General features: G+C 39.7%; 1 protein-coding gene across 4 annotated transcripts in view; it reads right to left on the bottom strand.

Moving 5' to 3' along the window:
• Positions 1-13545, bottom strand: part of dhx38 (DEAH (Asp-Glu-Ala-His) box polypeptide 38) — a 144522-nt gene that overhangs the window by 100763 nt on the left and 30214 nt on the right. For all 4 annotated transcript variants that reach the window (XM_041190904.1, XM_041190901.1, XM_041190905.1 and 1 more), the window contains exons 11-12: positions 8174-8286; positions 2165-2302 (exon numbers count right to left, since the gene is read on the bottom strand). In XM_041190904.1, the coding sequence (XP_041046838.1) occupies positions 2165-2302; positions 8174-8286 (251 nt within the window). The remainder of the gene's footprint in view (positions 1-2164; positions 2303-8173; positions 8287-13545) is intronic.

The raw sequence follows: 13545 nt of genomic DNA, 5'->3' as shown, positions 1-13545 counted from the left end.
CGCAAAGGTTTTTTCAAGAGCACATCCCAAATCTCCATTCTCCATCACTGAGAAGGACAAAGACAACAGGTTCATGGAACGTCACCAGCTACACTCACCACCAACATCTGCCACCGCCCCACCCTACCTCAAGTCATAAAGCATCTCGATGCGACAATATATCACCATTTCTTAGATAAAAACAAAAAACTGCAGACGCTGGAAATCCAAAACAAAAACAGAATTACCTGGAAAAACTCAGCAGGTCTGGCAGCATCGGCGGAGAAGAAAAGAGTTGACGTTTCGAGTCCTCATGACCCTTCGACAGAACTAGGTGAATCCCAGGAAGGGGTGAAATATAAGCTGGTTTAAGGTGGAGGGGGCTGGGGGTGCTGGGTTGGGTGGGGGGAGAGAAGTGGAGGGGGGTGGTGTGGTTGTAGGGACAAACAAGCAGTGATAGAAGCAGATCATCAAAAGATGTCACAGACAACAGAACAAAAGAACACATAAGTGTCGAAGTTGAAGTTTCAAGTGAAGCAACATTTCACTTGCATTTCCCCCAACTTAGTCTACTGCATTCGTTGCTCCCAATGCGGTCTTCTCTACATTGGAGAAACCAAACGTAAACTGGGCGACCGCTTTGCAGAACACCTGCGGTCTGTCCGCAAGAATGACCCAAACCTCCGTTGCTTGCCATTTCAACACTCCACCCTGCTCTCTTGCCCACATGTCTGTCCTTGGCTTGCTGCATTGTTCCAGTGAAGCCCAACACAAACTGGAGGAACAACACCTCATCTTCCGACTAGGCACTTTACAGCCTTTCGGACTGAATATTGAATTCAACAACTTTAGGTCTTGACCTCCCTCCTCCATCCCCACCTCCTTTCTGTTTCTTCCCCCTTCCTTTTGTTTTTTTCCAATAAATTATATAGATTTTCCTTTTTCCCACTTATTTCCATTATTTTTAAATATTTTTAAATCTTTTATGCTCCCCCCACCCCCACTAGAGCTATACCTCGAGTGCCCTATCATCCATTCTTAATTAGCACATTTGTTTAGATAATATCACCAACTTCGACACCTATGTGTTCTTTTGTTCTGTTGTCTGTGACATCTTTAGATGATCTGCTTCTATCACTGCTTGTTTGTCCCTACAACCACACCAACCACCTCCACTTCTCTCCCCCCGCCCCACCCAAAACCACCACCTTAAACCAGCTTATATTTCACCCCTTCCTGGGATTCACCTAGTTCTGTCGAAGGGTCATGAGGACTCGAAACGTCAACTCTTTTCTTCTCCGCCGAAGCTGCCAGACCTGCTGAGTTTTTCCAGCTAATTCTGTTTTTGTTTTTTATCACCATTTCTTCATCATCACAAGGTCAAAATTCTGGAACACTCTACCTAACAACACTGCAATGTACCGTCGCTCTCTGAACTGCAGCAGTTCAAAAAGACGGTTTACCACCTTCTCAAGGGCAATTAAGGATGGACAATAAATGCTAACTTTTCCAGACACATAAACATCCCAAGAAAGAATATTTAAAGAAAATCTGGCAAACTCCAGTGGCCCAGGAGTCTGGTAAAAGAAACGTGCAAGTCAACACCACAGATGCATTCCACCCTGCTGGCTGTGTAACTGCAAGAAAAGGGTTAAACAGACTGATGAAGTGTGCCAATATAAATATCACTATTGATTATTCTTTACATTGTAATAATGTTAGCTTTTATCATTTAAGTAGGAAAATAGGATTCAATTTTGAAGTAATGACCACTGAACATTTGAACCAAGACTGACCATTGTGCACTGGCTGGTTTCATTATGAGGCAGTCACCTAATATCATAAAATGACAGCACAGAGGGAGGCCAACCAGCCCTTCATGTTGGTGCCAGGTCTTTAAAATAGTTATCGAATTATTTTCATTCTCCTGCCAGTTCCCCGTAGCCCTGCAAATTTTTCGCTTCAAATATTTATCCAATTCTCATCTGAATGTTATTATTGAATCTGCTTCCCCACCTGTTCAAGTTGCGCACATTCCAGATCATAACAGCTCACTGCATAAAAAAAATTCTCATCACACCTCTGACACTTTTATTAATTACCACAGTATACTTGAGGCAAACCATTTGGTACCTCAGATCCCTTAACTATTTAAATGCTATTTAAATATGAAATCATTCCTTACCGTATTATATTGAGTAACTGTTCTCTAATGGCAAATATAGGTAGGTACTGTCTCTGTTCAAGAATGGATTTCTTCTTTGCAAATTCACTGTTTGCCACATTTTTGTCCTTCATATGGTCAGCAAACTTCTGATCAATTCTACATATTAATAACATTAGAAAGATATTTCAAAGACATTAATATTGCATTTTTGGTATGTTTACTCTGTATAGTAATCTGTAACAAAACCATGACTCCCTAATCCTGTACATTGCCTCTAAATATAATAGACACAATATACAGCCAGTTAAGATGTTATTTATTGATGGACAGTGGAGGCCATCTATGTCTGGCATGTACTAGTTTTCATAAATGTTTTATTTAGCTTGTATGCACAAAGGAACAAAGGAGAAAATAGGCAACTGGTGGGCAGAGTGTATTAGAATACCATTATTTTATTTCTGAGATCTGATTCAAACAGTGATCAGGTTGGTTCTTAACATTGACAGTCGAAAGTGTGAGAAACAAATCTGTGTGGGCAGTCTCAATGCAGTTCCGAACAAATTAGATAGTCAGGCTGCAAAGGTGGGAGCATTAAGGAAAGGTAAGCAATTGTATGACCTAGTTCCCAACCAATATTTAATACTTTACAATGTTCAGTGTCAATTTTTATTCACTGTTTGACCAATTGTGTAATTATCTAAAATGTTCTAAAAATCAATGATTACATCCTCTATCCCTACTGCTTTCCCTTCTGTAAATCAGTCTTCCACAAATTAAACAAGCTAAAGTTTTTTTTATTTCATGGACAAGAGTGATATTCTTCTGAACAGCTCCTCCCCATTTTCTCATCCTCTACTAAAACTCTAAATAGCAATATAGACTATTTCCTATATTTTCTTCTAATTTTTTACCCAGTCTCTCATTCACCATCATCCTTGCACCAGCTTTTACAGTCTGTTAGGACCAAGTTGTTCCAACTTGGCTCTCCAAGCTCTGACAACAGTAATCACTTCAAGTGCAAACATAAAGCTAGGTTAAATGACAATCAGTGGCTAGCAATCTACTGACATAAAATAAAACAGGCAGTTCTGTAGATTCTCTCAGCTGGAACACACAGAGCTGAGCCTCAAGTTGGGGTGATTCAGAAGGGGAGGTGGGGAAGGCGGAGTGAAGAAAGCAATAGATTTGATTCCCAATATCTTCAACAAGCCCTGCTGGAGGTGCTCATGTTTGGACATGAGGTTACATTAAGTCTTTGCTGCCTTCCATTGCCAATTGGCCTGCTAAGACAACATGTCAGGCCTCACATGAATAACAGTCACATAAGCAAGAAACTGACAGCCAACCTGCGCCATTATAAAAGAGAGACCAAGCAATCAGCACCTGAATTAGTGAGTGTAGAAGTAGGAAGATAAAGCAGTTGAATATGTAGCTGGAGAGATGGTGCAAGGGGGGGATTAAGAAGCAGAAAAGGGGGGGGGCATATGACAGATGTCAGGTTGATAATGCAACTGAGAACCAGGCTAAATATAGAAACTTCAGGGGAGAAGTGAACAGGTAATAAAGGCAAAGAGAGAGGATATGAAAAGACCAGCAGCTAAAATAAAGGGGAATCAAAAAGTTTTCTAAAGCTACATGCGACGAAAGTAGAATAATTTTCATAATATTTTTCTGGTTTATTGTGAAGTAGGTTTATGGGTGTGATTATAGTTGGGTCTGTCTGTGTAATTTAATTACATTTGGAGTCAAGTAGACTGCAAGATTGAAATCATCAAAAGAAGCTAGGTGTAGGAATGTGCTTGACATGCTAATCAGTAAACATGGATGCTGGCTTAGCACATAAGATGTGAAGGGAATTTGCTATTTAGATAAATGAAAGGATTGTTGGATTTCAAAGGGATATTAGTCTGTTTACAACTAGCCAGATAAGCAAGGCTAAGGAGTGTGTTTATATTCCCCAAAGGTCACTGACAATATTGGCAACATGAACATTTTTATATTATGAGGAGGATACAGTTTCAAAGACATGTGGAACAATAGAATTTACATATGAAAAAGAGAGAAACATATGTAAAGGAGAATGAAAAGCTATGTGGGAAAGGCCATGTAAGATCTAACAGGAATGTGTGAAACAGCCTTCAAAAAGCCTCCAACCATTTGTGCATAAGTCTGCTATGTAAAGTAAAAGAAGTTTGGGAAGCCATTTGGAATTCCACTGTCGAGTGAGCATTGTGTTAACTTGCTGAGTTTGTTTTAAAATCTAAAATCTATTTTGGACTGTTGCCTTAAAGGGGTTTGTAACTGGGAGTCAGGTCAGTTAGGAATTTTAGGGTTTGTTATCATAGTAAATAATTGTAGTTGTATGAATGTGCTTGAAATCTTTCCTTTTTGTTAATAAATATTTTAATTTAATTTTTAAAATTAAAGGTCTTGGTGAACTCATTTTTTTCTGAATCCAGTGCATACATCTCATAATAAATACAAATTGCAAAACCATTGTAATAGCGCAACCAAGTTTTCCTCGTGGATTTGGTCCACCTGGCACACATCATCTGCCACGTCATAACAAACATAAATAGCAAAAAGGTATTAAGAGGGGGTTGGGTCGATTAGGGACCAAAAAGGGGATCTATACATGGAGGTGGAGGGCATGGCTGAGGTACTAAATGAGTCCTTTGAATCTGTCTTAACCAAGGAAGGAGATGCTGCCAAAGTCATTGTGAAAAAGGAGGTAGCTGAGATACGAGATGGGTTAAATATTGATAACAACAACAATAAATGGGTCATTCTCACATTGGCAGGCTGTGACTAATGGGATACCACAGGGATAAGTATTCGGGGCCCCAGCTGTTCACAATATATATTAATGTGGCCGAATGGCCTATTTCTGCTCCTATACATTATGGTCTTATTTGGATGTGGGGACCAAATATAATATTTCCAAGTTTGCGGATGACACAAGGGCAAGTGGAAATGTGTGTTGCGAGCAAGATACAAAGCAGCTTCAAGTGGCTTTGGACAGAATTAATGAATGGGCAAGAACATGGCAGTTGGAATATAATTTGCAAAAATGTGAGGCTATCCACTTTGGTAGGAGGAACAGGTGCACAGAGGTGTTTCTTAAATGCTAAGAGATTAGAAAGTGTAGATGCACGAAAGGACCTGGGTACCCTCGTCAATAAATCACTGAAGGTTAACAGGCAGGTGCAGCAGGCAATTAGAGAGGCTAATGGCACATTCGCCTTTATCACGGAGGGTTTGAGTAAAGGAGTGGCCAAGTCTTGCTTCGATTGTATAGAACCTTGGTTAGACCGCACCTGGAGCACTGTGTTAGTTATGGACACCTTACCTTAGGAAGGATATTACAGCCATAGAGGGAGTGCAACAGATGTTCACCAAACTTGTTCCCAGGGTGGCAGGACTGTCCTATGAAGAATGATTGGGGAAACTGGGCCTGTATTCTCTAGAGTTTCAAAGAATGAGAGGTGATCTCATTGAACCTACAAAATTCTTAAAGGGATAGACAGGGTAGATACAGGTAAGATGTTTCCCCTGGTTGGGGAGCCTAGAACCAAGGGACACAATTTCAAAATAATGGGCAAACCACTTAGGGCAGAGATGAGTAGGATTTTTTTACTCTGAGGTTGTGAATCTTTGGAATTCTCTACCCCAGAGGGTTGTGAAAGCTCACTCATTGAGTATGTTAAGAGCAGAGTTTGACAGATTTCTAAATGTCAATTACAGAAAGCAATATGGGGATACTATGGGAAAAGGCATTGATGTGGATAATCAACAATGATCACATTGAATGGTGGAGCAGGCTCAATGGGCTGAATGATCTCCTCCTGCTCCTTTGTTCCTATGTTTGTATAAAGGAGGTGGTAATAGAAAGGCTTACTGTACTTAAAGCTGATAAGTCACTAGAACTGAATGGGATGCATTGGATGATGCCAAGAGAAGTTAAGGTGGAAATTACAGTGGGACTGGCCATAATCTTCCAATCGTCCCTTGGTAAGCAGGTGGTGCCAGAAGACTGGAAAATTGCAAATGTTACGCCCTTGTTCAAAAAGGCCGTAAGGATAAACCTAGCAACTACATCCTAATTAGTTTAACCTCAGTGGTAGGAAAGCTTTTAGAAACAATGATCCAAGACAAAAATTTCTTCTCTCAAAGAGCTGTTAGTCTCTGAAATTCTCTTCCCCAGAGAGCAGTGGAGGCTGGGTTATTGAACACATTCAGGCCTGAGTTAGACAGATTTTATGATCTACAAAGGAGTCAGGGGTTATGGTGGGCAGGAAGGAAAGTGGAGTTAAGGTCACAATTACATTAACCATGATCTTATTGAATGACAGAGCAGGCTCATGGTGCCGAATGGCCTACTCCTTCTCCTATTTCTTATGATAAAAATTAACATTATAAAAATTAGCAGTCACTTGGATAGGTATGCATTAATCAAGGAAAGGTGGCATGGATTTATTAAAAGCAAACCAGATTTAACTAATTTAGCTGAGCTTCTTTGATGTTTCTCCTTCAAACAGGGTAATGCAGTTGATGTGGTACACATGGACTTCCAAAAGGCATTTGATAAAGTGCCACATAAAAAGCTTGCCAACAAAGTTGAAGCCCATGTAAAAGGACAGTGGCAGTATGGATATGAAGTTGGCTAGGTGACAGGGAAACAGTAGTCATGAATGGTTGTTTTTTTGGACTTGAGGAAGATATACAGTGGAGTTCCCTGGGGACTGCAGTAGGATCCCTGTTTTTCTTGAAATATATTAATGACCTGAACTTGGGTTCACAGGATACGTTTTAAAATTTGCACATGACACAAAACTTGGAAGTAATGTGAACTGAGGAGGAGGATAGTGGAAGATTTCAAAAGGACATAAACAGGCTGGTGGAATGGGCGGACACATGACAGATGAAATGTAATGTAAAGAATTGTGAAGTGGTACAATTTGGTAGGAAGAATGAGATGAGGGAAAAGAAAATAAAGGATACAATTTAAAGGGGGTACAGGAACAGAGAGATGCTGGAGATATGTATGCACAGAACATTGAAGGTGGCAGGACAGGCTGAGAAAATGGTCAAAAAGGCAAAAAGTGATTCTAGGCTTCATAAATAGAGGCATAGAGTGCAAAGTCAAGGGAGTTATAAAACACTAATTCTGCCTCAAGTGGAGTATTGTGTTCATTTCTAGGCACCACACTCCAGGAAGGATGCCAAGGCTTTAGAGAGGGTGCAGGAAAGATTTACAAGAATGGTTCCAGGAATGAGTGACTTCAGTTATGTGGATAAATTAGAGAAGCTGGGGTTGTTTTCCCTAGGGAAGGTTGAGAGAAGATTTGAAGAGGTGTTCAAAATTGAGTGGTTGAGAGAGAGTGGACGGAGGGAAACTATTCCCACTGACGGAAGCAGAGAACCAATGTAAACCGATTCCAGGTGACTAGCAAAAGAACCAATGGCTACATGAGGGAAATCTTTAAGCAGCAGTGGTTAGGATTTGGAATGCACTGCCTGGGAATGTGGTGCAGGCAGAATCAATTGTGGCTTTCAAAAGAAAATTGGGTAAGCACCTGAAGAGAAGAAAAAAAGTAGGACTGGGAAAAGAGGGCAGGGAAGTGAGACTAACCAAGTTGTTCTTGCAGAGAGCCGGCATGGACACAAAGAGCCAAATAGCCTCTCACTGTCTTGTAACGATTCTAACTCTGACTCTTTACAACCCTGTCATTATGGGCCCTCAAATCTTGACTTTGGCCTTCTTTTGCATGAACATTCTCTGCTCCACCTTAGGATACAAAGCCTTCCATTGCCTTGGTTCAACATTCTAGGAATTTTCCCCTTAAATACCCACCCCCAGCTTGCTACCCCTCTTCGCCACCTTCAAAAACGCCAACAAGTCTCCTGCTAGCCTCCAGCACCCATTTTTCACCTCTAAAGTGCCTTAGAATGTTTTACTAACTTAAAAATCCTATGTAAATGGTGGTTGTCACTGTTGCTGGATAAATGACAGAGAAATGCACATACCTGTAATCCACTTTCCCATCTTCTCCTATGTCTTTATCCTTCTCTTCCACCTGTTTTATGCCCATAATATCTCCCAGTTTGGTCCCAGCCAGTTCCCAGTGTTTATGCTGAGCCTGTCACAAAAACATTTGCAATTAAAAATGTAAATACGTATTCTTAGTACTGACAACATGATCACTGGTACTTTCAACTTCAGCAGATATGTGGAATGGGCAAAGCAGATCCTGCTCAATATTTTTACTTGCTCAATTGACCAGATGTATAGTGTAATAAGTCAAAAAACAAATACACAAAATACATATATATTGTCAGCATGTGGAAAACATTCGTACTCCTGAATAGTATTATTGCATTCAACTGCTGAAATTTTTATTGGTTTTACTTGGAAAAATGTGGAATGCTACTGACAAACTATCAGAAACAATTATAGTGTGTATGAGAGGAATGTTTACAACTCCATAGGTCTGTAATATCAAACCAATGGTCAGAAACCAGTACAATTCCAATTTTACCGAAACCATCAGTAACTCATCAATTGAAAAAAAATTGCCCAGCTTCAGTTATATATATGGTGAAAGGCTGAGGCTCCAGTACATTTCCTCACATAACACAACTTGTTACATTCCGCTAATGAGCGAATGTTCACTTTATCCCTAGTCCAAGCCAATCAAATGCACTCTGGAAGGCTATATAGACAACATCCAGAGGTATACCCCTCTCCACCATACTGTGACCGCCTCAAAAAATTCAATAGGTTGACATGACCTACCCTTCATAAATTAATATTTGCCCAAATGCTTAGTGACTGTCCCTGTTGACAAATTCCAAATCTCCCCCAACAACTACTGTTAAACAGACATGCCTGGAGTTACCTGGTTGTTCCTCCTTTTCTCTCCCCTTAAATAACGGAATGTCATTTGCAATTTTCTAATCCAAAAGCTGTCTGAATTCAGAGAGCTTTGGGAAATTGTAACTCAGGCATCTGTAATTTCATCAACTATTTCTTTTAATACACTGGAGTGGAAACCCTCATGTCCTGGAGATTTATCTGAGATACTATTATTTTCCAATATATTTTTACTTACAGTATATCAAAGGTACTGTGCTCCTTCACATGTCTTTTGTATTAGTTCTGGTACTGCTAGTATTTTGCCCTCTTCCTCCAATGTGAAAACAGATTTAAAGAACTCATTTAACAAGTCTTCCAATTCTTTATTGTCCATTATAGTTTCATCTGTATTTTTCTTTAATGGGCTGCAGAGCGTTTTACTTGCCCTTCCTCTTATTAATTAAAAAAAATCAAAAATTTTGATAAATCTTTCAAGTTGCTTCTAATATTCACTTTTTGTACGTTTTAACATTTTTGTATTCTTTTGTTGCTTTATTTCATGCAATCTTACTCTTTTCCCAGAAATACAATGATTTTTCACAGTATGAGCTTTGCTAATAGCCTTTCAAACTTAGACAAATTTTCATTGAATTAATTCTGATAAAGTCAGCCCAGGTTTAAATGAGCTCCATGACACACAGGTACAATAGCTCATATCCTGCAATCCGAAATCCGGAGTTGTCCTAAAACCAGACATTTTTAGAAGCTGCCATGCATCAATTGTAATTGCTATTAAATGACCAAAATAACTTACTGGGATAATTTGGCTAGGTGCTGCATTAGCGCGCCGGACTAGTTATGGGTTTTGCGCACTGGTCTTTTCCCGTGCCCCAAGTGGTTCAAGCAACCTTCAACCCCACCCGAACTTGGTTTAGCCTGATCAGCCCAGCCCGTACCATCCAACCCGGCCCAAAAGGCTAATAAAACAGATAAGTCTTAATAGTGATAGTGATACAGCGTGCAGAGTGAAAAAAATACAAGTTTTGATAGTGTTATTTCTTCACTATTATGCATTTTTTTTAACTTTAATAAAAACTTATTCATCTGTTTTCACGTCTCTTATTAATTGAATTAGGGTTCTGACTTTTTTTCTCTGAAAACCAACAAGATCTGAAATTCGGCACGGAAGTTGCCAGTTTTGAGACACTGTCTGTATCCACAAACTATCAACATTCAATGCAATGTGACTGACTGCAAATAAGAATACTAAAGGAACACCTAAGATAATTCCCAAAATAAAAAGTAATACTATTTTACTAAAACTATAACTTACAATACTGGCATCTACTTAACAATATGCTAAATTGCCCACAAAAAAGCAGGACAAATCCAATCTGGTCAATTACTACCACATAGCCTACTCTCAAAGCAAAGTAATGGATAGTGTCCTTAACAGTGCTAACAAGCAGCGTTTACTCAGTTATACTGATGCTCAGTTTGGGTTCCACCAGAGCTATTCAGCTCCAGAATGCCCTTGACTTCAAGGCAGCATTTGACCAAGTGTGCTAACAAGGAGCCTGAGTAAAATTGAGAGTCATACCTAGCACAAAGGAAGATGATTGTAGTTGTTGAGACTAATCATCTCAGCCCTGGGACAAAGCTGCAAGCACTGTTTAGGGTAGTGTCCAAGGCCCAGCCATCTTCAGCTGCTTCATCAATGACCTTCACTCGATCAGATGATCAGAAGTGGGGATGTTCGCTGGTGATTGCACAGGGTTTAGTATCATTTGCAACTCTTCAGATACTGAAACACTCCCTGCCTACATGCAGCAAGACCTGGACAACATTCAGGCTGGAGCTGGTAAGTAGCAATTAACATTCATGCCACATTAGTAGTGCCAGGCAACAATCATCTCTAACAAGAGAATCCCCTTCACATTCAACACATCATCAATGCTGAATCCCCCAATAACAACATGCTGGTTATTAACATTTACCAGAACTGAAGTGGACCAGCTGAATCCCCCAAAACAACATCTTGGTTATTAACATTTACCAGAACTGAAATGGACCAGCCATATAAATACTTTGGCTATAAAAGACTGGGAATTCTGTGGCAGTATCTCATCCACGTCCTGAATCCCCAAAGCCTGTCCACATCCGAAAGGGACAAGTCAGGTGTGTGATGGAATATGGTCCACTTGACTGGATGAGTACAGCTCCAACAACACTCATCCAAGACAAAGCAACCCGCTTGATTGGCACCCTATCGACCACCTCAAACATTCATTCCATCCACCACGAGTGGCAGCAGTGTGTCCCATCTACAAGATGCACTGCAGGATCCCAGCAAGCCTCCTTCAACAGGACCTTCCAAACAAGCGATCTCTACTATCTAGAACACAGGCAGCAGACTCACAGGAACACCATCACTTGCAAGTTTCCCTCCAAGCCAGATATCAACCTGACTTGGAATTATACTGTCGTGCTTCATGACTTGCAGTCAGTCTGCAAGCAGCAGGTTAGAGATTAGATGTACAATATTTAGCATCCTAGTGAACATCGTCTTATCTGTATATACTCTTAACTTCAAATAAGCAACCTATATTATTACTCCATCAATCCTTATGTATGATTGGTATGTTTACATTAAGGGGGAGAATGTAACACTCAACATCAAATTATTTTTTTCCAACAAAATGAAACTGATCTTGGGTAGCTCAAGTGTAGTAATTCAGCCCTCTTCCTCCACAATGCACAAGGTAGCAGTTGGCCAGAAATGACCAGTATTCAAACAGTGAATCAGTATAATCAAAAACAGAAAATGCTGGAAAAACTTAGCAGGTCTAACAGCATCTGTGGAGAGAAAAACAGAGTTAGCTCTTCTTCAGAGTCATACGGACTCGAAACGTGAACTCTGTTTTTCTCTCCACAAATGCTGTTAGACCTGCTGAGTTTTTCCAGCATTTTCTGTTTTTGTTTCAGATTTCCAACATCTGCAGTATTTTGCTTTTATCTCAGTATAATCAGTATTTATTAAAGAAATAGCACATCTTCAGTGAGAATTGATAAGCATGAAAAATGCAATTAAAACTAAGAAAACTATGATGCCTGGACCATAATCTTAAATAACTTGGATTTTTAAAATTCAATACTTCTGCTTTAGTTGTGTCAGCATCACAGATTAATATCCATATTTCACCAACATTTATATGGGTAGTGCTAGCTAAACCAGGCATGACCTGCAGAAATGGTAGTCCTGATAATGAAAACTTACAAATGGAATAATCTAAAGATGGGCCTTGAAGATTTCAAGTGACTATTTTCTTTGGCCACTTGTTCCACTGTGGGATTGTTCTTGGGAAGAAAGATTGTTGATATACTGTCTTGGAAACAAATGGTCTTTGTAATTTCTGTGGATGGCTACCTCACATTCTGTCATTGCCAGAAAGCACCAGATATTTGTTTCTGTCAATTCCCACTAGTCCATTCCATAATTTATAGAACATGGTCAGTCTATTTTTCTCCCTCCTTTGCTGTTGTGATTCCCTTTCCAAATCCTTGACCAAGGATGTGACACTGGTGTATTTCCCATACTGATTCGTGCAGAATTAGCCTAAAATCAGTTGTAGGGAAAATGTTAGAATCTATAATAAAGGATGTGGTAACAAGACACTTAGAAAATTATGGTAGAATTGGGCAGAGTCAATGTGGGTTTATTAAAGGGAACTCATGTTTAACAAACCTGTTGGAGTTTTTTGAGGATGTAACTCAAAAGGGTAACTAGTGGATGTGGTATATTTAGGTTTTCAGAGAGCTTTTGATAAGGTCCCACGAAAGACGTTGGTAAATAAAACTAAAGCACATGGTATTGAGGGATATACTGGCATGGATTGAGAACTGGTTAACGGACATAAAACAGACAGTAAGAACAAATGGGTCATTTTCAGGTTGGCAGGCTATGACAAGTGGAGTGCTGCAAGCATCAGTGCTTGGGCCCCAGCTATTCACAATCTATATCAATGATTTGGATATGAGAATTAAACGTAATATTTCCAAGTTAGCAGATGACACAAAACTAGGTGGAAATGTGAGTTGTGAGGAGAATGCAAAGACATTTCAATGGGATTTGGAGAGGCTAAGTGAATGGGCAAAAATTTGGCAAATGGAATACAATGTGGAGAAATGTGACATTATCCACTTTAGCAGGAAAAACAGAAATAGAGTATTTCTTAAATGGTGCATGGCTGGAAGTGTTGAACTTTAAAGGCATTTGGATGTCCTTGTTCAGAAGTCACTGGAAGCGATCATGAAGTACATCAAGCAATTAAGAAGGGAAATGGTATGTTGGCCTTTATTACAAGAGGATTTGAGGATAGGAGTAAATATGTCTCACTGCAATTATATATAGCATTGGCAAGACAACACCTCAAGTATTGTGTGCAGTTTTGATCTCCTTACCTAAGGAAAGACATACTTGCCAAAGAGGGAGTGCAACAAAGGTTCACCAAACTAATTCCTGGGCTGGAAGGATTGTCCATGA

The sequence above is a fragment of the Carcharodon carcharias genome, chromosome 7, assembly GCF_017639515.1.
Source record: "Carcharodon carcharias isolate sCarCar2 chromosome 7, sCarCar2.pri, whole genome shotgun sequence".
Taxonomy (NCBI): domain Eukaryota; kingdom Metazoa; phylum Chordata; class Chondrichthyes; order Lamniformes; family Lamnidae; genus Carcharodon; species Carcharodon carcharias.
The sequence above is the reverse complement of the archived record's forward strand: the minus strand, read 5'-3'. Positions and strand labels throughout refer to the sequence as shown.